We start from the raw sequence: 26,723 nt of genomic DNA, 5'->3' as shown, positions 1-26,723 counted from the left end.
GATCATCAAGTTTTAGAGAATTGTCAGTATTGTGAGAAAGGGAAATACAGCTGTCCCATTTTGCTTTGGTGTGTAGGTACCCAAGGTCCCAGTGAGAGAGGCATCCAGCTTTGGACACAGAGCAAGGGATGCCTGGATCTTCCAGAAGCCCCTTGGGACATTTACTAAGGCTCACAGGTTTAACTTTAATGTCTTTCTTATTAACTTGTTCAAATGTGATATTCCACACGGGAACAGAAAAGTGAGACAGAAACATGTCATTAACAAGTAAAAGTACTCTTTTGGTGATTGCTTCCTGCAGTAAAATGTTCTAAAACCAGCTACTAACTAAGAAGCTGAAAAAGGCAATTTCTATCTGTATAGCGGGATTTCAATTTTTGGTAGTAGGTTAGAATTGCACATTAATTGCTGCTAAATTACAATGAGGACTGGTTGTTAAATTTCTATTAAATCTAAATGAGTCTACTGTGGCTCATAATGATGCGGAAATGAATCAAAATGGACTCCTGGACATCAGCTAGTTTCTGGAAAGAAGAGATTTCTGCCCAGAGTCACTACTTCAGTGTTTAAATTCAAGCCCCAAATTCAAGCACATGGTTATTCAGTTGTGATGGATGCTCAGTTGTGTTTGTTTACTGTTCAATAATTTGATTAAGTTTTCCTGTTAAAATCTGATGAGCAGGTGCTAGGCATAATGGTGGCTTTGGGTGCACAAAAATAGCAAGCAACTGGGAACCCCATTTCATGTGTTATGTATCTTTATTACATTGTTCTTCATTTCCTGGAAGCTGGCCCATACAGTTCTATGGTACAGTAGCTTACCTTGCCAAAACTTCCTTTTCCCAACATTTTGTGCAAGATAAAATCCTCAATTTTCAGTTTCATATGTAGAGATGGTCGTTCTGTGTTCACTTCTGGTTCTGGATGATGACATATTTTATCAGTCCCATCCAATGGAGATTCCCAGGAGATTCCCTGAGGCTCTGAAAATGGTAAGCCAATGGTTCAAACTGAGCATGGAATAACGAAAGGTCCATGACATTACCCAGAACATCCCCTTTCTTTTCCATTTCCCACTCTGTACTCCGTCCACAGTAATTTGAGAAGCAGTAGGTTCTTGCCATTCAGGCAGTTTTAAAACCTCCTCATCCATCTGTGGGGACAGTGGCATCTCCTGCTTGTGAATCTGAAATTTAGGACTGCATTATATATGTCTCCTATTACTTAATAGACTTGGGAATAAATTAGCTTAAGAGACTTATTCCACTCATCAAAAGACCATACTTGCAAAAATAGATGAGCTTTAATAATGTCAAATTATGAATAGGTACATTTTTAACCGAACCTGAGGGAAAGTGCTTGCTCATGTTCATGTGGTTTTAAACACAGTGGCATTGATCCTTAATGAATCACAATGTGAGGAAATAGGAAGTAAGATCTATCAGATTGTTAAAGGTCCCACTGACTCATTTATCATGGTCTTCATTACTGATCGTTGTGGAGATCTGTTCTATTTTACTGCCTGGAGATGTTTCCTAAATCCAGCGTAGATCTTAAAGTTGAGTTAGTCCTGATGCCAGAGTAAGTGCAGGAAAACATTTTTTGGAATTCTCCCTCTCAACTTCATACTACTACTTTACTTTACCTTTGTGTGTGTATTTTATATTTTCTCTTATGTCTAATGAAAATAAGTATTGCATGTATACTGAAACTATACAGGTTCTGGAATCAGGTAATTATGGCTCTCATAAACTACCTTCAACCTGTAGGCTGTATAAACTTTGATAACTTCATGACTGCTAAGCACTTGGGCTTGGCGATTCTTTTTTGCTATCATTATGTTTTGTAGCAAAGCTTCAAGTATGCAGTACGAGAACATCTTTGTTAGTACTTCTACCATTGAGATTTATTTAATACAACCACTTGACACTGGCATGAAACTACATTCTAGAATTCTAAGGATGTATATGCAGTTGCTTCTTCTAGACCTAGCTTATTTTCTTTCCCCACCTCCTCCCCACTCACAGAGGATCCTTGTCAGAAGCATTTTGTCTTCATCCCTGAGAAGCAGAGATCTCTTAATGGTTACGTCTGTCATCTCTGAACAGAAAGACATCACCTATCAGATCTATAAACCAGTAACTTTGAAATATGGAGGATGCAGGTTCAGTTTACTCAAGGTTAATTACTGATACAGATTTTGTGCACCACAATGGCTACCTCTTTTCACGGGTGTCGGTAGGTATGGCGGCCTGGTTTCACTTCTGGTGGAGCATGGAAGACCAATTTCAACTGGACCTTCCCTGAAGATGTGTTCTGAATCTCTTAAGGAGCGAGCCTAGATTATAGATACAGAGTCAGTCCATCCACCTATCACTGTCCAGGAGACAGTTTGGTAGGCTCTCCCTGGAAACAAAAGTCACTTAAGATTGCTAAACTCAAAGATTACCAAAGATCCTCTTTCCCTGAACATTCTTTTAGGATCCCTTATCCTGTGGGAGGATTTACTATACCAGCAGAACACTCACACTTACTCCATGCATTTTTGGATTAGCTAAATTCTCTCAAACTATCCATGTGATCCATCACAAATAAGAACAAAAAGTCAATGGATGCAAAACTTACTTACATAGGCAATTCCAGGTCTTAATCAGAGCTTATTCTTGGATATGAGAATTCAGAATTCAGTTAATACCAAGCAAGTAATGACAAAGTCAAAGTTGTTTTGGACCCTGTTCTGAGAGAACTTTAGAGATAACTCTAGCATGTGTTTTCATCTGGGTTATTATATGGCCCCAATTTTCAGATATGAAACTGGCGATGAGTTATAATTATTATAATAATTATTATTATAATGAATTTACGGTCATCCTTCTGTGTCCTTTGGTTTCAATATTGTGGAAAATATTCAGAAAAAATTGTGTCAGTTTTGAGCAAATTTTTTGTTGTTTCCTAAATGATATAGTGTAACCACTGTTTCTAAAGCACTTATATTACATTAGGCTTTAAAATAATCTAGAAAAATTGAAAGTAAATGAGGCATGTGGAAAGATTGTATGCAAATACTACATCATTTCATATAGTGTGCCTGAGCATCCATACAATTTGCCTGGAACCAGTTTCTTGCTGATTTGGGATGACTGAATTTGTTGCTGTCCCTGATAATTCCACAAAGAATTAAAAATCTTATGAAGATTCACATATCAGAAGTCACATGAAATAAATACATATATACAAAGGAAGGCTATGGGCGTGAAGGTGAAAGCAGCAAAGCAAGTACTCAGAAATACACTCCATATGGTTCCATAGAGTCGTAATAAATCAAGAGCAAGAGAATTTGAGTGTCCTTTATGAGCCAATGTGACAGAGCTCATTGGTTTAGTGCTTCCCTACCTGTTGAGTACTTTCAATCATTGCTAGAGCTTCAGCCATTAGCTTCTGGTTTATACCACAGAGGTTGGCTACTTTCGTCTGGCATCGATGATGGACGTTCATGCCACATGCTGAAAGGTAGAGACGGGACTGATGAGCAGCAGAAAATGAACACACCAGCATGTTTTGTTTTGCTAAGAGAAAAAGGAAGAGGAATGGGGGATACGGGAGCATGATCCATGGGAGAAAAGTACAGGCTGTGGTGGCTTGTACAGGGAGTACACACTGCAGGGCCTGGAACAATTCACTTTTACTCCATGAACCTCAGGTAAGGAGTCACTTGCAAAGACCTTATGGTCCCTGTAGGCTTCTAACTCTAAGACTACCGTTTTGGGCAAGTATTTTTATTCATGACTCCTGAAAAGCACACCATAACTAACTAACCACTATTTTCTGTGAGTAAAGGATCATTCTTGGATTAGTCCTACTGCATGAATACATATACATTCACTGCATTATGTCATTAGTCTTAGAAAATTCAGACTTAATATATGGAATATTACAATTTCGTTGAAAAAGAATCTAAATTTTTTTTCAAGCTCCAGCTGATAAAGCCCTGCTTTCAAGTGTTGCTTGCTTCTCCAAAGATTAGGCAAGTAATAGTTGTCATACGTAATTGGGCAGTAGGAGTTACAAAATCATATCGTTTTAATTTTAACTTTTTATTAACAATCTTCATACAAAAGTCTAGCATAGTGATGAGCACTGAGTAGGTACTCAATGATCACATCTCATTCATCTTTATCATTTGTTGCACTGACATATATATTAAAATATTTAAGTGAAATTGGGAAGTTCTCACCTTTAAACTAGTTTAGTTTTCTGTAAATATTTCATCATAAAACAGTATAAAGCAGTATTTTTTTGGCAAATAGCCACCAACTGTTACTAGTCCCAATATACACATAGATAGTGATAGACACAAGAATCTACTTGAAGCAAACTCTTCTATGTGCATTTAAAATCTTTAATATAGCTAGAGCATTTTCCCATGATCCACTATGAGTTCTGCAGTTAGAATTATATGGGACTTGTTTATGTAGGTTTTAATTTGGATGGCCAAGTTCTACTCTTTTACTCATCACTACAATGCGAATTAAGACAGGACTCCATGACTTAGCACAATGGGATTGCAAATTTATTTTGTTCCTTACAACTGTAACAAGACCTAGGCTTATCTCCCATGCACATGGTCATGAAGAAAAGCCACCATCCCCTTTCACATTGTAGTTTTTTGTTACTGACCTATCAGATGGCAACTTGATCTCTGTGAATGCAAAAAGTCCCTTTTGGTGGCTATTTTCATGGGAATTACTGTGGAGACAGAGCAAAGACAGGATAGAGACTAATGGGCGGGCTGTTTAAGAAGATAACTAAAAGGAGAAGCTCAGAAGAGAATAAAGAAAAGAAAGGGGGAAAGAGAATTAGAGAATGAGGACAATCAATAGGAAGTGGACAGGTGGAAGGGAAGAGAATTGAGGAAACAGGGAAATCTAGGGACTGTAACAAGCAAGAATAGAATACGAAACAGGGACAGAGAGGGGGAGGGAAAAGGGGGAGGAGAGGTAACAATAGAAAGGAGGGAGGGGAGTGATGTGAAGTGAAAGTGGAAGGAGACAGCAGGGGCAGAGAATGGAATGAGAAGGGAAGAATGTTAGAGAAAATGAATAGAACAAAGCAGGAGATAGGAGCATGAAATAATGCCTAGGAATCTTGGGGAAAGTTCTGAGCTTTGTAGTCAATGGATCAGGATCTGCCTGGCCTCAATAGGTGGACTCTCAGGCTCCAGGGAGGTGGCACCTGACTGTGATGCCATCCCAGGATTACCAACCAGTGGGAATTTGAATAATTATGTTTCTATTTATGAAATGAGAATACTGGGACATTAGTCTTTTTGTTTATGAACCTGTAATGATGTACTTTATAATATCCTACCTAGCCATGTAATCATGAATAGGCATATAGAGAAAACTACGTGATATTTCGGGACTATGAAGAGATTCCTAGGATTAATTATAATGACCTGTGTTTTTGCCTTAGGTAGTGATTTGAAAATGTAAGTCTTCTTAAGATGTCACTCCAGGCTACACTAGGCACAAGAAACCTATAGGGATGAGGTAGGAGTGTCTGTGGACGATGGTCTGGCATCTCCTGTTAGCCTATATGTGCTTAAAAGAGAAGACACAAACTCATACTACCCAATGACATGAATTAAGACATGATTGGCACAAAACAAACCTGCTTAAATACTTAACAGGCCTGTGCTGCAGCAAAAAACCCTCCATTTGAGTCTACATCACCCCGGATTGGCTCCCAGCCTCAACATGCCCCAACCACAACAGATCATATTCTTGGTTATGGTTGGAACCTTTTGTCTCCCTGCTCCCTAATTCTAGCACAACAACCTCTCACTTTCTAAAGATTACTTCCCTGGAAACTTAGAATTTCACAGCAAGAAAACCTTATCCTGTTTCCTTTTTTTAACATAGGTCTGAGGAAGTCCACTAGTAAAGAATGGCTCAGGTACTGCTCTAAGAGTAGCCTTCGAGGAAAGCTCAGACAAGCAGAAATGCTTCCTTGCATCAGTGAAGTAGATGTTTGGGTTGGCATCTTGATGGAATCACAGAAGACTGTTAGCTGGGGCAAAGTAGAAGGGCAATGGGGTACCACATAACTCACTTGCCAGAATTAGGGAGAGGCAGCCAAGAGCCCACAGAGAAGGTAGCAGTTCAGAACAGAAAGAAGCTGATTAGTCAGAAGAGAAATTCCTCATTTTTGTCAAAGGCTGTGGTACAAAAAGCTAGTTGAGGCAACGCCTGGATCATGACTAAATCTAAACTGCTGAGCAATTTTTGTCGATGCAAGAATGAGACTCTTGCAGGTTTCATGGGTGGACTCAGGGTGCATGTTAGATCCTTTTATTCCCTAGTTTTAAAAATATTATTATTGATATTCTACCTCCTGCCCTATGCAGAGGTTGGGGCCCACCTTGCTCCACTCACCATCACACTTGAGTCCTTGCCTTGCCAGTCCCCACAGCAGGGTCCCACAGTGCTCACAGAAGGTTGGGCTCTTGTAATTGTAGACTTTAAATCTGTGTGGCATGTCAATTTTGAATCTCTCCTTGTGGAACTGAAAGAGAGGGCAGAAGATGTGACCCTCATGCGTCTTGGGGTCTTGACCTTGAAAGTCCTCACAGATGCACAGATACTTTAGCACAACACTGACCTTAAGGAAAACATGGGTACTGTGTGCATTGTAACCATCTTTTAAAATTGTGAAGCCTTCTAGTCATATCTGAAGGAGGCACAGTCTGAAGCTCATCCAGGGGAGGGACAGACTTACACCTGCACATAGCTAGCACCCTGGAGACAGTTAAAGTCTTAGGCAACAGCACAGGCAGGCTAACATTTCAGGAGAAGGTGACTAGGGAACTAGGATTATTTATTCAAAAGAGAGTGAAACTCTATCATAATTTAAATAAATGAAACCTCCCTTCCTGTTTTAATATAAATATTTCCTTTTCTCTTTCAGTTCAGAACTAGTGTTTTAACCTTTGGAAGACGTTCAAAATTCCTTTCTGCAGGAAACATTGCAATGGGTTTGCTAAGGTGGGAACAATTTTTACACCTGTTACTCATGACTAGAAGAACTGCTGTAATAAAAGGCAGGGGCAATCCTGCCAGGTATAGTGAACAAATATGTCACATGTGTCATTTTTGTATATACATTATCTCAACTAATTCTCAAAATATAGTATTTGAAGTCGCCTTGGCACCTAGTCTCCTCTGACAGATGAAAAGAATAGGTACAGCCAGGGCAAGAAAGTTGCCCAGATCACACAGCTGCTGAGTCAGGGTACCTAAGAACTCAGAACTGAAGCCCATCCATCCTCTTCTTGTCTCAAAACAAAAGTGATGACTCAAGATATGAGGTAAGAGGTGGGAGAACAATGCTAGCAGTAGTTTTATGAGCTGTCTTCTAAGAGTTTATTTAGAATGGTAACTATAAAAAATCCTGCATGACTTTCAGATTTATTCTGCCCCAAATGAATATTTTTTAAAGATTTACTTATTTTTATTGGAAAGTCATATATATATATATATATATATATAGGAGGAGAGACAGAGAGGAATATCTTCCATCTGCTGATTCACTCCCCAAGCGACTGCAACGGTCAGAGCTTAGCTGAGCCAAAGCCAGGAGCCAGGAGCTTCTTCCAGGTCTCTCATGTGGGTGCAGGGTCCCAAGGCTTTGGGTTGTCCTCGACTAGTTTCCCAGGCTACAAGCAGGGAGCTGGATGGGAAGTGGGGCTGCAAGACATGAACCAGTGCCCATATGAGATACTGGCACGTTCAATATAGCCGCTATATTTTAAAAATCCATTTTCCACAATCCTTCTGTACTATTCTCATAGTGCAAAAATTAAAACAAAAACCAGTTTATCAGAATTTAAGTTCTTTCAATTAAACTTGGCAAGTGAATAGCAACAAAATAATTGGGAAGTTTTATTTCAATTTGTTCATCTTATGCAATATAAAAATGTGATTTTTCCATCTATGCCTACCTTGGTTAGGGTTTTTAGTAGGAAGTGATGTTGGATTTTGTCGAAAGCTTTTTCTGCATCTATTGATACTATCATGTGATTCTTGTTTTTCAGTTTTTGGATGTGGTGTATCACATTTATAGATTTTCAAATGTTGAACCATCCCTGCATTCCAGGGATGAATCCTACTTGATCTGGATGAATGATCTGTCTGATGTGTTTTTGAATTCTGTTGGCTAGGATTTTGTTGAGAATCTTAGCAGCCCATCAACAGAGGATTGGATAAGAAAGCTATGGTTCATCTACTCCATGGAATACTACTCAGCTATTAAAAAAAACAAAATGCAGTTCTTTGTGGCCAAATGGGCCAAACTGGAAACCATAATGCTAAGGGAAATGAGCCAATCCCAAAAGGTTAAATACCACATGTTTGCCTTAATTTAAGATGATATGATGTTATGTATAACATGTTATGTTTTGAATGTTATATGTTGTGTATAAACTAAAATTGAAGTACAGGTGAGGTGGTCACAGAAGGTGGCTGGGAACTCGCATTTACTTTTAACATATTGGTTACTCATTACTATGTCAATTAATTCCATAATGATGTAAATTTTTGCTGATGGTATGTTGGAGCTTTCAATTGACTGGGATGATACTCTGCTGGCTCTGTCTTCAGACCAGAGAGGGTATACCTAAGAAGCCGTTGAACTTGACGGGACAATAAGATGCTGGACTCTATGTTTGGTATACGCTTGCAATGGGGAAATCTCAACTGAACTTGAGCTGTGGTTATGCAACAAGGTGGAGGAATCCACCATGGTGGGAGGGTTTGGGGAGGGGTGGGGAGAACCCAAGTATCTATGTAACTGTGTCACATAATACAATGTAATTACTGAAGTTAAATAATAAATAATTAAAAAAAATGTGATTGCAGCAGAAATTAGCTTAGTGGTTTAGATGGTCATATGCTATAACAGAGTTCCTGAGTTAAAGGTCCAAATCTGGAGATCCTTCTCTTGATGCAGACTTTGGGAGTCTGTGGTGATGGTTCAAGCAGTTAAACTCCTGCCACTCACACAGAAGACCTGGACTGGACCCTTAGCTCCTGGCTTTGGCTTTATTCCAGCCCTTCCATTGTGAGCATTGGGGGAGTGAATCAGCACACGAGAGCTCTTTGCTTTCTTCTCCTTAAACCAAGTAAAAAATAGCTTGAAAGAAAAGCTTTTGTTTTGTAAGACAGAAACACAGTTAACAGGTCAAAGTCCAAAAGAAGGGGACTATTGCAAATTCTGAACACAGCTCCAAATGACTCAAGCCACGGTTCAGGTTCATGAAGACTGTAGATCTGTTCTTTCCAAAAGGAAAACCAATTAGTTGAATGGGGTTAGAAACTTTTGAAAGGTAGCAAGTTGTGTTGTAGGTATAAAATCGAAGCTAGATTTTGAAGACCTTGCTTTAAAAAAACCCAATGTCTCAAATTTTTCCTATTGATCACATGTTGAAATGATAATATTTGGATAGATTGACTCAAACAAAACATGATTAAATCAACTTTATTTCTTTTTTCTTTTTGCCTTCTTTATTTAATGTGACTATTTGAAACCTTAAGTGATCCAGATGGCTTTCGTTTATTTTGTTGGCTACAACTCCATCAGATTTGTGGCACAAAAAGACCCCAAAGATGATGTACTTTTGAAGGAGCAAGAAATCAAGACATAACCAAGAACATGGTATTATCCATACAGATATTCATTCATTAGCTAACAATTTCCGAATACACTCCTTATGGCAAAGACTTGGCTAACTATTGAGGTTATCAGCAATGCTGACAATAAGGATTGTTTTCAGAAAAGCTGAAGCCATCAAAATAGAAATGGGAGGGTAGGTCTGGAGCTGGCAATTTGATTTAAACAACTGCAAACATGGCCTGAGAGACTGAAGTTGAAATTTTAGGCACAGCTCTATCATTGACAGGTGATTTGAGTGTGCATAAACAACTAGAACTTCTTAGAGCCCTTTCACAGAATCATAGGTTAATTTCAGACTATCCCCTCTGGCTCTAAATTTTGGAAGAAACTGTACTCTGCAAAAAATCCAACCCATTTTTATCTCTGTGTCCAGAAAATCACACACCTGAGCTTCACTCCTACTGCTTTTCAAAAAATCTCTTGGCCCTGCCATTTCAAAGGTAATCACTTCATGGGCCTTTGTTACTTCCCCACTGCTCAAACTCCCTTAGACAGCTTCCTATCAATGAATCTACAAATGTCCCCTCAGTAGTGGCCATCTAGCTCTATTTCCTTTCTCTTAAAACTGATGAAGTGCCCCTCTGCTCATCAGAGGCCTATCTCTACATGAGATAAGACCCCTCCCTTTGTCAACAGGCTTATTTGTCTGTTTCTTCCCAGCTTCATCCATCTCTCCTAGGCAAAGAGAGGACTCTCCACCTTCCAGCTACTGTAACTAGTAGAGTAACCTCCTAGTTAATCTCCGTAACAATATCAAGACATTGAGAGTGCTCATATCCTCACCTGTCAGTCTCCCTTAGTGCAGGTCATAAGTGTCAGACCTTCACAATGTCACCGAAACTTCTCTGACACGGAGCTTCAATGATCTCCACATGACTGCTCTTTTTCAACATTACATTTGCATAGAAAAGAACCGATGCTATTACCTTCTGGTTTCTGTAACTTCCATATATTCTGAGTGTAGGAGGAACTCACCTTGCATCTGTGTTCTCAATCTTGATTTCCATCCCTATTTTTCTATATAACCTTGAACATCAGTATCCTTTACAGTCAGTTCCAAGTTTTTACTTCACTCTATTTTCTCACTAAGTAATATCTTTAGCAGCTTTAAATTTTACTCATATTGCCTCCACTTTCAAAACTATAGAATTGTTCCATTAGTCCACGTTTGACAAACTTATGTATAAGTGTATATATAAATATGTATAAATGTGTTATATATATGTGTATATATATATGTATATAATTGCCATCTGATACCTGCACTTGGGTTTCTACAGCATGTCAGATCAAACATGTTCATAATGGAACCACACGTATTTTTCTTTTAGTCTTATTCATATTGCCATTTTTTTTTAATCTACCTCATCACTCATCCTGAGGCAGAACTTTTGAAGAAGCCAGACTGTAAGTACTGTCTTTAGAGTTCTCTATTTAATCTTCCACACCCAGTCCTTTGAAATAGCTAGTCATTTCTAAATAACAGTCACCTTAAAATATGATCAACTTGAGCCATTTCTGCAGTGACCACACTGGCACAAACTAGCAAACAGTGCCCTTCTAATCCCCTATCCTCACCTTCAGTCTCCTCTCATTTTACGTTCTTCCTTTCTAAAAAAGATTTACTTTTTTGAAAGGCAATGTCGTACAGAGAGAGAAGGAGGGTGGAGAGAGAGGGGAGACTGAGAGCGCGCTTCATTTGCTGGTTCACTCTCCAAATGATCAAAATAGCAATGGCTGGGTCAGGCTAAAGACCAAAGCCTAGAACTGTATCTGGGTCTCCCACATGGGTGGAAGGGCCCAAGCACTTGGGCTATTAGTTTCCACTTTCCTAGATGCATCAGCAAGGAGCTCATTCAAAACTGCAGATCCTGGTACTCAATGGGTACTCATAATCAGTGTTGGCATCACAGGTGGTGGTTTAACCTGCTGTGTACCAGCGTTGGCCCTCTGGTTTCATCTTCATCCAACCCCCTATATTCTCCTACAACACCACAGAGAATGGGCTTCCTACTGAAGTTACATACAGCTCAGACATTATTAAAAAAGGATTAGACTATCAAATTTAATGTCAGGATAAAACCTTTGTGAGACAGAGAAAAAATCAAATACCTACCATAGTTTCTCGGCTATTGATAGCTGATCCTGTACATTTGGCTATAACTTTATCAATACACTTCTTGTGAATTGCTGCGTTACATTCTGGAAAGACATAGTTGTAACTTCAAACTTTCAGCAACTAACAGCAACTAGATTAAAAGGATGATGACAATATAATGGAAATCCTTTTTACTTACGTCGACACTGGTAGCCCTGCTTATTCAGACCCCTGCAATAAAGCACATGACTGATTTATTTAGATATTCATATCAACATCTGCAGAAAAACCATTTCAAGAAGAATGAGATCTCACAGATTTCTGAGCTCACAGAGTACCATCAATTCTGATGAATCACTTGAAGTGAGTATTAAATTGATAGTGTGTCTTTTATTTCAAGATGCTTTGATAAAAGTCTGACAAATAAATGAGGTATCTTTAAGAATAAATTGGATAAATTGGTTTCTTCATTGCTTTTGCATTTTCCTTGCAAACATATAGAGATCAAAATTTGAGACAAGATAATCACCCCAGATTCCTAGCATGAAATGTCCTTGTGTTCCACTTAAAACATGATTGTTGGACCCAGCATGGTAACCTAGTGGCTAAAGTCCTCTTTGTATTGCATGCTCTGGGATCCCATATGGGTGCCAGTATGTATCACGCTGCTCCACTTTCTTTCCAGTTCCCTGCCTGTGGCCTGGGAATGCAGTCGAGGATGGCCCAAAACCTTGGGACCCTGCACCCACATAGGAGACCAGAAAGAAGCATCTAACTCCTGGCTTCGGATTAGCTCAGCTCTGACTGTTGCGGCCACTTGGGGCATGAACCAGTGGACAGAGCATCTCTCTCTCTCTGTCTTTCTCTGTGTAAATCTAACTTTTAATTAAAGAAAAAACTACATCATTGTCTCACTTAGATGAACAAACTCATTCCTGGTGAACAAAGACATACATCCATAACACATTTCATTTCCTTTCTCCAAGTGCCTCCGAATATTTTCAACCAACAAAGTCTCAAGTTTAAGAACAATTTCTGAGTAATACTTGTTATTGAAAAGGAAGTAGGTTCAATTAATTAGATAAAAATTGGATGATGAATATCCATCAAAGGTTTGTTTGACTTTTATTTATCTTGGTGAAGTGAGAATGGTGCAGTCACAGATTCTGCAATACCCAAAGGAAAGAACATCCCTTAATACTCCAGGAAGCTAAACATCAGAAACAGGAGTCATTTCAAGTCTCCACTCTAGCATATCTGTTGCTATGTGGTTACTGAGTCTTCAACTAGTCTCTGAGGTTGTAAAGACACCCAAGAGCCTCGTTGGCATTTTCAACCACTAGTTTCAAAGGAAGCTACTGCCTGTTGGAAACAGGAGCACAGCTGGGCTATTGAGGTGACAGAAGCCTTGGCCACAAAAATCAACTATGCCTACACGATGAAGCTCCTCTTCATTACCAGTACCCTTTTTTGTGGTTAGAAACTAAGGTCCTTTGTGCCTTTTTCCCCAGAGGACCTTGCTCTACAAGACCCACACTATAGGAATGTTGGACTGAGATCATTTTATATCTCCTCAGTCCAGTCAGCTCTCAGAGTACTTACTCAGGCAACACTCCTGCCCCCTTCTGGAGCACATTAGGCTTGGTGGTTTAAGAACAGGCAAGCAAACAGATTAGAAAATCCCCCAAATTTTGAATGAAATGCCAAATTACCAGACAAACTCATGGCAGACAGAGCAAAATGTGGGTTGAGGGAAAAAGGTGGCAGTGAACTCGTGGCACTTGACGTGATGGACTTTGGCCTGTTTGATGGCTCCTCGGCGGTGATGCAAAGCAAAGAAGCCTTCGGTCTCAAATTCACTCATGTCCTTTGTGTCTATAGGAAGAGAATTGGGAACAAGATGAAGTCACAGCTGGGAGAGTCAGGTGAAAGTCGGGTAAGGAACTGAAGGGGATGAGCACTGAGTACCTATGTTAATCTGATTCCAGGTAAGCGCAATACAATAGTCCACTCTTACCTGTGAGGAACACATCCCAGGATCCTCAGTGGATGTGGGAAATCACAGATAAGATCAAATCTATCTTTATTTGGCTTGCTTTTATCAAATGGTCCCGGCAGCATAACCACATTTGAAGCTAAAAAATTCCTGTTTTTTAATTCTGTCACAAATCTCAACAAAGTACCTATACAGTACCAGAGTTAGCTATCCTTTTCTATTTTATGCTTTAGCATTTCCTTTGCATTATTACTCTGTATTTTAGAGTCATGAAGTCAAATAAAGGTTACTTGAACACCAACCCTGAAATAATTCAATGGTAGATCTGATAATCAAGGCGGTTAAAAAGAGCTAATGGGTGGGTAGGATTTATGGAGCAGATATGCTGGACAGAGGGACAATACATGATGGGGGTAGGACAGAGAGAGATGGCATGATCATTCATTCTGCTACTCAACACAATGCATAACTTAAAACTTATGAATAGTTTCTAGAATTTTTCACTTAATATTTTTTGCTGCAGCTGAGTAGAACTGAAATCACAGAAAATGGAACCATGGCTAAGATAGGACTTTTATAATAACACTTCTTTCCTTAATTAGAGATATCACAGGATATATGTGATTGTGGATTAAAGAGGTCAATCCCTCACTCTTCTTTCATAGACTGAGCTATCCTCTTCCAGTTTTTAAGAATCAGACATCACAATTTTAAAATTATTTATTAAGTCTCTTTTTCGTGATAAGTAAGCCAGAAAAGGCAGGAAGTGGCAACTGCCTCTCTGTGCATAATTCTAGAGAATAAAGTGGACAGCCACTTGGGAGTTGCATTTCTGAGGTGTACAGACTCTTTACATTGTGCATTACCCAGTCATTTAGCCCAAATCACCAAGTTCACAGACAGTGATGAAGGTGTTTTGGGTAGTAATTATTCATAATTATTCTACATAGATTCCTATGTCAAAAGTTGAAGGATTCTAACTCAGCAAAATTCTGAGAATACCCTGACAGAAGCCCAAAATCCTCCAAAGCACAAACTGATAAGGTAGTCATGTTTAGGCAATGTATGACAGAGAATAATACCATAAACAATAAAACAAAGACAACCAAAATAACAATCATTAAGATAAAAATAATTAACTATTACAACTGTTAGAATCATACTTGCACAATTTAGCAATTTTAGATTACTTTTTGTATTAATTTTATTTTCACAAATACAAAAAATGTAGTTTAGTTAAGAATAAGAGATCCATCATATTTCACAAACATAAAGAATGAACATTATTGAACTTAAATTACTTCCATTCTGGCTAAGCAGCAACAAAGGCCTGAGATACACTGAGGCAAATGCCCCTGCCCGGGGATGTTAGTTTCCCACCCCTATTAGTAGGGAGGCTGGAACCACACTTGGTAGACAGCGAGACATGTTGTAGGAAGACATCTATAGTTCCAGGAATGCAGCCAAGTCCCACCACCTGCTTTAGGACTGAAATCTTCCCTACAGTGATCTGTAGGTCAATTCCTTTGGAAACCCCTTAGATAGGTATATTCCCCCTTCCTTAGGGTTATAGAGTTAGTCATTCTCTGCTAGTACTGCTATTATATGAGTAGAGATCTATTTACAACATATGATTGTCAGACTAGGTCATTTGACTCATTTCTGTTTTGGTCTAGATACAATAAAAAGTATAAAAATACCTTTATATTCAAAAGATTTAACTAAACAATAGATAAATGACAGGTGATAAATACTAGTCTGTATACTAACCTCCTGAAAATTAAAATTTATCAGGAAATGCTCCTGTCTGTGATTTTCTTTATCTTCTAAACACTCCAGCCATTATTAGAAGTCAGTAAATATATATGGATACAGAATTTAAAAAATTATTTTGGTATTAATAATGTTTATTTCTAAAGTAACTTGTTCTCATATTATTGCTTTGAATAAGCTTATTGGTTTTTATGCTTGCTTATTTCTTTTATAGTAGTGGCTCCTAATTTTGTATTCAACCTAATTTATCACTTGTTTGCAATCAATCAAACCACAAATGTTTTCTCAGCAGCTCTGAGTAAATTGCTATGCTGAGTGTTATGAGGAAATAGGAGCTGCCATTCCTAACCCTTCAGCAGCTAACAGGCAAGTCAGGGAGAAATGACACACATACAAAGAACCGTTAACTATGAGAGGCATTGAAAGGTGGTGCAAAATCGAGTCAAATATAGACTCAAAATAGACTCAGATATGATTACTCGTATTTTGTAAGAGGCGGGAACAGAATTTATGGAAGAAACTGAAGGAAAGCAGCTGACAAAGGAAGAGGGAGAATTGGATACTATCACATAAGACAAGTCAGAAAGAATGGGGACTTTTTCAGCATGAAATAATATGGCAGCATCCAGGAAACTGAAGGCTCAGAGACTGGCAACTTGCCTTGAGGGTCCATAATCTTGGAAAACATATTCCAAAAATTTAATCAAAATAGAAGCTAGATTTGTAGAGTATAAGAATTGTAGGGGGCCCGGCGGCGTGGCCTAGCGGCTAAAGTCCTCGCCTTGAACACCCCGGGATCCCATATGGGCGCCAGTTCTAATCCCGGCAGCTCCACTTCCCATCCAGCTCCCTGCTTGTGACCTGGGGAAGCAGTCGAGGACGGCCCAAAGCTTTGGGACCCTGCACCTGCGTGGGAGACCTGGAAGAGGTTCCCGGTTCCTGGCTTCAGATCAGCACAGAACTGGCCATTGCACTCACTTGGGGAGTGAATCATCAGATGGAAGATCTTCCTCTCTGTCTCTCCTCCTCTCTGTATATCTGACTTTGTAATAAAAATAATAAATAAATCTTTAAAAAAAGAAATGTAGGAGTGAAGAAACAGTTTATAAAATCTGTTTCTTCAACAGTTGTTTTGGAGAAAAAAGGAAAGAATTCATAGAGATAAAATGGTCAAAAGGAGAGATATTTTTCAATGTTAGGGAACATGGCTTCATTCAGTTTTTGGGGACAAGAGAGATGGAGGAGCTGGAAAATGTTAACGAAGTGTACTGATGGAGAAAGGCTGCAGAAGATGGCAGGCTTTAGATCAACAAGGGGAGAAACGAAACGAAGAATGTGAAGCAGCAGTGCAGAGGCAGAAGATGGAGTCTCCATCAATCACACTGGGCCAATATCAGCCTCCAACAGTGAGACAAGGATAACTTCAGAAGCCAAAGAGAAGGAGGATTTTTGCAGTCACCACTGTGTGAATATCTACAGGAAATCAAAACTCCAAATCCAACTTGACCACTCTACATTCATCAAGTATTTCCTATGTGCTCAGCCTGCAACCTGGACACATAGGAAAAGACATATAGATATAACATACCCTTCCCGTATCTCCCACCTCTGTCCCTCCTATCATCACGTTCAAATCTGGCTATCTGAAGAAGAATCTCTCAATGTATTTTCTAGTCATTCAACCTTCACTTTTAAAGAATTATACAGTACTTCAACAATGAACTTGCAACATGTATACCCTTCTATTAATTCTCCTGTGAAATCTCATTGCTGCTTTATCATCTTTTATACTTCCTTTCAATTACTTCCTATAAAAGCACATCTGTATCAAATTCTCATCTCTTCTCCACAGCAAGAAGTATTTTATAAGCCAATAATATTAAATTGGTTGAATAAGAAAAAAATGTGCTCTTCTCATTGGTTCATGCCATGGTCCAAGTCCACATACGCCCCTTGCTTGGTGTCTGCACCATGCAGCATTCATCCTTGATACGTCTGCTTTTCGCAGAGCCACGGATTCACTCTGGCTATTCTCATACTTGCCACTCTAGTGGTAAAACTCAGTAGGAAATGTTCTAAAAATCGCAAACTTTTTCTAAGTGATAACATACTGCTACAAGTGGATATTTGTATTCTACGAAACCTTGTTTCATGTGCAAAATATTTAAAATATTTTATAAAAGTATATTCAGGGGCCCGGCGGCGTGGCCTAGCGGCTAAAGTCCTCGCCTTGAAAGCCCCGGGATCCCATATGGGCGCCGGTTCTAATCCCAGCAGCTCCACTTCCCATCCAGCTCCCTGCTTGTGGCCTGGGAAAGCAGTTGAGGACGGCCCAATGCATTGGGACACTGTACCCGCGTGGGAGACCCGGAAGAGGTTCCAGGTTCCCGGCTTCGGATCGGCGCGCATCGGCCCGTTGCGGCTCACTTGGGGAGTGAATCATCGGACGGAAGATCTTCCTCTCTATCTCTCCTCTGTATATATCTGGCTGTAATAAAATGAATAAATCTTAAAAAAAAAAAGTATATTCAGGCTACATGTTAAAGTGCATATGAAACATAAATGAATTTTGGGTTTGTCATGCCCAAGAATTATCTTACTACGTGTATGCAGATATTCCAAAATCTAAAAAATGTTTTGGAGTTTTATGATCCCAAGCATTTGAAATGAGGGACATAATAATGCTAATTTAGAAAAAAATAAAATCAGTTTACCACTAATTAACTTCACATATTCATTCTGAGAATTAAGATTCTATATGTAGTTGTACTTGATTCATTTGAACTGTACTGATAGGCTGTTCAGATAATACATACTGTAAATTCTACTTCTGAGATCAAAATTTGTGTGTGATGTGAAACTAAAACTCTGCAGCAATGCAGTTTTTACCATGCCTTGAACTATGTTACTGTAAGCAACAGCATTTTGCCACTCGTTTCATGGGAACATATCAGATTTAAAATTCATTTTGTATTATATTGATAGTATGAACTCTTTATAACATATCACTTATACAAGGAAATATGTGCCTACAATAGAATCTTTTGTATTTACATTCTATTTCATAGTTGAAATAAAGAAACACTGAAAAAGTACCGAGCATCGGAATTCAAGCAAGTTAAAAGTGAATGCTCTACTGGCATGGATTGGCTCATGCCCTGCTGGGTGGGACATAAAGATTAGTCACTCTTCACCATGGTGTTGAGGATTTTCCTGCACACCCCCCCCCAAAAAAAATGTTCTGCACATTAAATGTCGACAAATATCTTGTTAGAGTTACAAGCCAGTCTAGATTATCCCAAAATCTGCCAAGATCAACAAAATTATACTTCAACACAACAAATGGCTAAATACTAAAATGAAATAGATATGAGACAGCTGAATGGTACCCTATAGCCTTTTCAAGGTATATAGCAGCCGGTCCGGTCATGTATATAAACTAAAATTGAGATGTCAATGAGCTAATCATAGGTTGTGGTTAGGACTTGTTTTTTGTTATTTTGTTCTTTTTTTTTGTTTTTTTTTTACATACTGGTTACTCAAAACTATGTCAATTCCATAATATTGCAAATTGCTGTTGATGTTATATTGGGACTCTTAATTGACTGTGATGATATTATACCAGCTCTGACTTCGGACCAGAAATGGTCTCCCCAAGAAACTGTTCAACCCATCTGGACAATAAGTAGCTGGACTCCATGCTTAATATATGTTTGCAAGGAAAGAATCTTGATTGAATTTGAACTGTAATGCTGCATCAAGGTGGAGGAATCCACCAGGGGGGAGGGGAGGGGGATTCCCAGAGCCTATGAAACTGTCACATAATGCTAAATATTAATTAAAAAAAACAAAAAATCAAAAAAAAAAAGTGAATGCTCTAAATGTTTTATGTTCATTGGGCCCAGACACTTATTTTCAATTCATGGCTGAGTACCTCTAGGGATTTTAAGAAAATTCCTTACATTTTCCTTTTCTCCTAATTCTTTTCTGTGACCATTGCAGTAGGAAAAGAAGTTGCACCTGAAGGAGGCCTCTCCCGCCCGGAGGTTGGGCAGCTATTTGGGCAGCCTCTGGCTGCTATGTCAAGTGGAGAGACCTTTCTTGCCCCTAGTTGGGCAGCTGCGTGGGCAGCCCAGGTGCTAATGGTGCTGGGTGAAGCCCTTGGGTGAGTTCTGGGTGTCTGGGGGTGTGGATCAGCAGGGGAATTGGGGGATCGTACTGGCGGGGGGTGAGTGATGACCTGAGGGCTTATGCCTAGGTGAGGAATTACTGCCGAAGGACTTCCATGGATAAAGCCATTGCATATATAGGTAAAAGAGGAGCTGAGACCAAACAGTTCAGGGGGGTAATAGGAGGGCCTTTAAGACTCAGGACAAAGTACCAACACATGTGGGAGACCTGAGCTGGGGTAGTTAAGAAATGACCATCACTGAGCACCACTCACTGGCACACACTAAAGATCATAATATCCATTAGTGAAAGTTGAAACAGTGGATGGGTGATGTTAGCATGGGCCATGACAATAACTAGCATGTGAGAGAATCAAGTCTGGTAACAGGATCTAGGGGTGTATTTTTGGGCTCACCCCTGTGGAACTGCAATCTCCGTTGGCAAGCTCAAGAGCTGTGGATGGGAATAGGTCTGGCTGGGGAGCGCATGGGAAGCCCCTGCTGAGTCTGGGCTGGACATGGCTATAGCTTCCCCTGGTGTGGATGAGGACTGGGTCTGGAGAACGGCAGACTGGGCAACACTCCAGCACCCACTGATACTCATGAGAGCCAGAGTGGGTGTAGAAAGGGCTGGGCTAGGTCTTGACTCCCAGTGAACCATACGAAGTCTTGGTCTGGGCTTGGGCCAGGTGTGGCTGGGCTGCAACATCTAACAGTAAAGAACCAAAATGGGTGTGGACTGGTTGAGCAAGGCCACTATTCCTGCTAGGATAAGAGGTAGACAAAGTCAACCTGGGCCAAGGACCCACTGTTGTGCAAGAGATCTGACACTGGGAGGAGACCTGACAGATGAACATGGGGAACTCCTTTGTCAGAATGCAGTCTCTAGGTGAGTGCAAGAACCAAGGCAAGGAACAGGCCAGATCAGGCCAGGTTGCAGTACCCGCTGGCATAGATGTCGGTCAGGTCCGGGGACAGACCAGGCTGGGCCAGTTCAAAACATTCACTGGCAGATCTGAGAACTCAGGTGGGGTGCAGAGTGGCTAGGCTGTGCTGCAACACCAGCCAGTTAACATTAGGGCCAGGACAGGGATCTGGCTGGACTGGGATAGACTATAGCATCCACAAGCAGGAGCTGAAGCTGGGGGCAGGCTGGACTGAGCCAGGTTGCACAACACAATAGTTGATGTTGAGGTGAGGCGAGCCATGTCAGCCTGGGGTAAGTGGGTGCCGGGTTTATGAGCCCTGGGGGTGGGGGATCTTGTGGGGCTCAGGTCACCTGGCCCAGGTCCTAGGGCCCGCCCACAAGGTAGGTGCTAGGTTTGTAAGTCCCAGGAGCAGGGGATCGGGTGGGGCTCAGTTTGTCTAGTGTGCATCCTTGGGCTTGCCTGTGAGTGAGAAAGGTGGAGCAGTGGATTCAGACGCTGATGCACATGGAGACTAGGGGAGCTCATTGGGTACCATCATAGAGGGAGGAGAACTCAACAAAGTGGACATCTACCCCAGCCAAACGAAGACAGCAAAAATCTGGGTGGAGGCTGACTTGAGGTTGACCATGTCTGCCAATGGACATTGAGAGGACTGCCTCAACCTTGGGTCGGCGAAATTGACAGCATTTCAGAACTATCCAAACCACTTGGCCAGAACCTTTGGAACATGCACCACAGCGAGACCCTGGGTCGATATCAGGGGCTGGTTTCTCATCCCTGGGTACTGGGACATTTGGGAGTCTGGGTGTGGATTCCCTCTTTATCTCTCCCATTTGCCCAGAGACAAGAGAAAGAAACAGAAAATTTGGAAACAACGATTTCACCCACTTTTACTTAACCCTTGATACTTCCCACCCTGATTAATGACGTAATCATCATCAAAAATAAAAAATAAAATAAAATAAAATAAAAAAGAAGTTGCACCTGAAGAGAAGGTCATACCCTCCTCAACCCCAAATAGGAAGAAGAAATGTCACTTGCCACTCATTTCCAGGAAGTATCTTGCATTCATCAGCATTCGGCCTTGAGGTTTCAGCTCCAGCTGATTGGGAGAAGGAAAAACAGTATCAGTTAGGATGAGAAACCAACAGAGTTCAATGACATGTTAACTGATTTCTCTGGTGATGGCAGAAGATTTCAAGTAAAAAAAAAAAGATGATTTCCAATATTGAGAAAAATTATTGTGCCTCCAAACTTTACTCCTTCTCATCAGATTACTTCAGAATTCTTGAAGACAGCCTTTCTTCTATTAAAACACTTCAGCTGTTCCCCATCGTTACTTAAAGATCAAAATTCACATAGGGAAGAAAGAAAGTTTTAGATCATATTATTTGATTTTCTTGCCTGTGAAGAAAAGTAGTAATGAGAGCAGACATTGGTCTTAGTCTGGATAAGGGATTCGACACTAGAACCAGTTCCTTACGGGAAAGTATTCCGTCACGAGGAAAGATGAATCCTCTTTCCAGAGGCTCACAAACCTCTCTCTTCCCTTCCAGGTAGGATGCTCACATTCTAAGTTAATCAGGGTATTCAGTGGGAGTGGACTTTTCCTTTTGTAAGAAGGGACTGCCTTCTTGGGAAAGTGCTTGGTGAACTACTTCAGGAAATGTTCAGTGGTTTGGTCTGTGATGGGATAATAAATGTATTTCAACATGATTAAGCAGAAGGGATCAGAACAAAGCAGCATTTAAGAGAGGATGCAGAAGGGGAACAAAGGACGCATCTAAGAACATTTGAGGATGATTATTAATATTCAATGACCACTCTAGGCTGTTAGAAGAAGAAGGAGGAGGGGGAGAAGGAGAAAAATGATTTAAGCCATCTGCAGCAACAGATGTCCTGATAAACCCAGGACTGAACAAAAATTGTGACAAAATTATTTCCCAGTTGTGTGGTTGTGTACCAGTCACTGAACCTTAGGAGACTTCTGCAAATCTGACACAATAGCAATAAACTTTGTCACAGCATCAGTACTACTAGAATTTTGTGACAAAGCAAGCTTGTACTGTTTGGTCAACTAGCCATTCTCCTATGAGTTTATATAGGTTCCTGCAGAGGGGAGTGCCATTCAATGTCAGAAATACACATCATTGTTCTCTGGCTTATGGAATAATTTGTAGAGCTGAAGGAAAACCGGAAGAAGAGGACACCTGTTCCCAAGGTGTCTGTTCCAAATGAAGTGGCCAAATTAGTATCAGGTGACAATATAATCACAATTTAGGAAACAGAGGTGATGGCAGAAATCAAACCAGTCAGTGAATAGAAAGACTACATTGAGAAAGTAATATCCTAGCCTATTTGCAAGAAAAGAGTGTGCAACAATCATGCACACAGTTGGAAATCTGGGCAAGCAAAAGGCAAATCTCAAACTGCTGGTTAGAAACAGGATGGTGTCTATAGAGACGAAAGTCTGAGAAAAAAATTTTGGATAGGAAAACAAATTTTAAGAAAGCAGATTCTAATGCAAGTAGGGGCAAAACAACCTGCTGATTTCATATTTCAATAAAACCAGTCCATTAAAAATTTTAAAAACACATTAAAATAACCCTAAGATGTCTGTTAAATTAAAATAAACTCAGAAATAACCTTGAAAAAATCTCCAAAGCTTCAAAATGTAAAAAGTTGGGTAGTTGTCTAAATGAGGATCTGAATGCTAACATGTGCTTCTGTTGAAGTGATCTAAGAGTACAAAGAAAGTGAACAATCTGACAAAAATAAAGTTAACTAAAGCTTAGGTTAGAAATCAAATTCACTGATTTCCCTTAATGTATTATAACAGTTTAATCCTTCAAAAACAGTCCTAAGTCTATCATTCTGCTATTTAAGTGTATCCTTACATTGTAGGCATAGAGAATGACAGAGTCTGGCATCATATTGTCAGGATATAATTTGCAGTTTCATTAGGAGTTCATTTTTGATTTGGAAGTAGAGATGCATACTGCATTGGATCTTCACATCCTACAGTTCCTCCAGATGACTATATGTACATGCATGTTTACCTACATGTCTATTCATCGTATACTTTGTATATAGGTAGTCTTATATCAGAGAGAACATATGATATTTGTCCTTTTAGGATGGGCTTATTTCACTGAGTATAATGGCCTTCTAGTTGGGACCACTTTGTTGCAAATGGTAGAATTCCAATCTTTTTAATGGCTGATTAGTGTTCTATAGATTTGCCACACTTTGTTTATCCACTCTTGAAAGTTTTTTTTCCCCATGTCTTTGCTATTGTAGATTGTGCTGTGTAGATACAGAACTCATTGGAGAAAAGGAATTGGGGAGGTGATGTCAGAGCCTTTGGAACTGTATCATCAAATAAATTAATTAGTTTAAAAATGAATTTAAAAAGAGGAAAAAATTTCAAGTTCCAGAGATCTAAAAAAGCAAGAACAAAAACCAAGAAGACATGCATACTAGCAAAGCCTAATTAGCAAAAGGAGAAAAAATAGTCTTTCATTCATCAAGAAGGAAATATGAATAGAAAGCTGTTTTTACAAAACAGGGATCAGATGAACCTTCTCTTAAACAAAGAGAAAAGCAGAAAATAAATAGGACTGGGTGTGGGAGCACAGAGGCACTGGGAAAGACCTTTTTAAACTTCTTGCCTGGCTAACGGCTCCCAGGCTTGAGTCCCTGCCTGCTCCCTCACCTATTTGTGTGAACTCTTTAATGGTGAGTTAAGTGTCTGTGACAGTACTCAGTGACTTTACATTTTCCTACTTGCTTAAACAGCTATGCTTGCTTAAAAGCAGTTTGGTTTCTTTAATCCTTATCCTCAGTTGAACACAGAAGTGCTAGACAGATACTGCTGAACAAACTACCTAGATTTATCTGAGTATAGGGACTTGTCTAAAAACAACCTTGGAATATAAGAATATTTGGCTTTAAAGCTTATTTTAGCGACAGGAGCAAAGTTTCATTTAGTTTTTTTAAAAAGCTTTTTTTTTCTAAGGTCAAGAACACACAAGTAACAAAAACACTAGTTTTTAGGTTTGCATCTGTGACTTAAATGTTTATTGACCATATTTCCTTAAATCTGAGTTGTAGAAAGTAAATAGCAAAGGGTGAAGATTCTCACTTTTGGCATAAAGGATGTAAACATTCTGAAAACATTTTTTGGATTTTAGGTCCCATAAGAGTTACTCACAAATGTTTTTCACTTTGTGTCCCAGAAATTTTCATTAAATATTTTTTAATGTTTGTTTCTTTATTTTAAAGACAGAAATGGGTGTGGTGGCATAGCAGCCTGTGGCATCAGCCTCACATATGGACACTGCTGCTCCCAGTCCCAGCTGCTCCACTTTTGATCCAGCTCTCTGTTGATGGCCTGGGAGAGAAGCAGAGAGTAGCCCAAGTCCTTGGGTCCTGCACCCACATGGGAGACATGGAAGAAGCTCCTGGCTCCTGGCTTTGGATGGGCCCAGTTCTAGCTCTTGTATTTATTTTGGGAATGAATCAGCAGATGGAAGATGTCTTTCTCTGTCTCTCCTTCTCTCTCTGTAACTCTGTCTTTTAAATAAAAATAAATAAATAAATATTAAAAAACAAAACAGAGTTGGGAAGTGAGTCACAGGCGACACTGAGAGTGCGAGACAGAGAGAGAGAGAAAGAGAGAAAGAGAGAAAGAGATGTGTGTCCACCGGTCCAAGGATGCATTGGCAGGAAGCTGGATTAAAAGTGGAGTAGCCAAGACTCTCCAGGCACACCAGTGCAGAATATAGGCATCTTATGCAGCAGTTTAATTTGCTGTGCCGCAAAGCCCACTCCCAATAGAATTTTTGTGCTGTCATAGTTTAGTCTTCCCTTTGCATTTCTACACATTCGGTACTTAAGCTAGGTTTTCAAAAATCTGCTTTGTTGATCTGAATTATGTATGATGTACTTCGTAGTACAAGGTAAATTAAGTAAATTCATTATGACTGCAAAAATATGTGCAGGTTGACAGAAAGGAAACAAAATATGAAACTTTAAATAATCTTTGTTTTATCCTCTCATATTTCAATGCTTTGATAAATAGACAGCTCGGTTCCTAAATTAAGGGGGATTTGCAATATTTCCAAGCTTACTTAATAGATCAAATGTACAGCAGTTTTTCATTGCCTAAGAGATCTTCTTTCCCTTTCACAGAGGTGAAAGAGATTTGAAAATGCCCATTAGTTCTAGAGTCCCTAATGAACAATCACTGCCACCAGTTAGGATGTGGAAGAGTGCCTGTTTACCCAGACCAGTCCTTGTGGGTGAAAATTGGGAGTTAGTCACCAGCTATCATCCTGCTTATCAACTATGGTGTTGAAATGAGGCTCGCAGCTCAGACATTTACCCAGATTTCTGTTCTCCCGTTGTTCTTCCTGCACCTCTCGGCCAGTGAGTAGAGTTCTACGGTGGTCTCGGATATGAGGTCCACATTTTTGCCCTTCACAATGATCTGCATCACTCTTCCTTTATTGATGTGGGCGTCAAAAGTGCTATCCCAGGGTGGGTACATAGTTGGCTTCTTCTGGATATACATTTGTCCATTTTCTACGAACAAAAAGACATGTTCTCATTACTGCTTCTGCCAGCTCTGGAAAAGTAATACAATTTAATTCAGCAATGGCATCTTTTCTGTATGCCTTGTAGGATGAATAATTCTATAGGGGGGACAAAGAATAACCTAAACAGAAATGATATCCACAGATTGAGACAGCTTCAAGATATCGGAGCAAAGTAATATACTGACTATTAAATGTCCAAAGTAGGTAATTTAGGTAACAATCATCTGACAATATCTTGCATTGGATTTTTCTTTTATTCTCCAACGATCGGTTGCTTCATTTTGGACATGAACACTTGAGTAAATACTTTCTGAAAAAAATTTCTATGCTTTAGAGATCTTCCTTTTTCAATCTGTAAAGGATTGGACATGGGGCCAGTACTGTGGTGTAGTAGGCTAAGCCACCATCTGTGGTACTGGCATTTCATAT

The 26,723-nt window shown here is 39.7% G+C and overlaps 1 protein-coding gene across 4 annotated transcripts in view; it reads right to left on the bottom strand.

Moving 5' to 3' along the window:
* Positions 1-26,723, bottom strand: part of PRKCQ (protein kinase C theta) — a 126,568-nt gene that overhangs the window by 45,622 nt on the left and 54,223 nt on the right. For 2 of the 4 annotated variants that reach the window (XM_058669509.1, XM_058669508.1), the window contains exons 3-11: positions 26,081-26,280; positions 21,736-21,796; positions 13,540-13,702; positions 12,027-12,058; positions 11,846-11,931; positions 6,435-6,564; positions 3,394-3,503; positions 2,209-2,338; positions 823-983 (exon numbers count right to left, since the gene is read on the bottom strand). In XM_058669509.1, coding sequence (XP_058525492.1) covers positions 823-983; positions 2,209-2,338; positions 3,394-3,503; positions 6,435-6,564; positions 11,846-11,931; positions 12,027-12,058; positions 13,540-13,702; positions 21,736-21,796; positions 26,081-26,280 — 1,073 coding nt within the window. Of the gene's footprint in view, positions 1-822; positions 984-2,208; positions 2,339-3,393; positions 3,504-4,677; positions 5,091-6,434; positions 6,565-11,845; positions 11,932-12,026; positions 12,059-13,539; positions 13,703-21,735; positions 21,797-26,080; positions 26,281-26,723 lie in introns of those variants that run through there. The other 2 variants (XM_004588499.4, XM_058669510.1) reach the window with 2 other exon arrangements.

The sequence above is a fragment of the Ochotona princeps genome, chromosome 10 (assembly GCF_030435755.1).
Source record: "Ochotona princeps isolate mOchPri1 chromosome 10, mOchPri1.hap1, whole genome shotgun sequence".
Taxonomy (NCBI): Eukaryota; Metazoa; Chordata; class Mammalia; order Lagomorpha; family Ochotonidae; genus Ochotona; species Ochotona princeps.
Note: the sequence above shows the minus strand (reverse complement) of the source record. Positions and strands in the feature narration are given on the sequence as shown.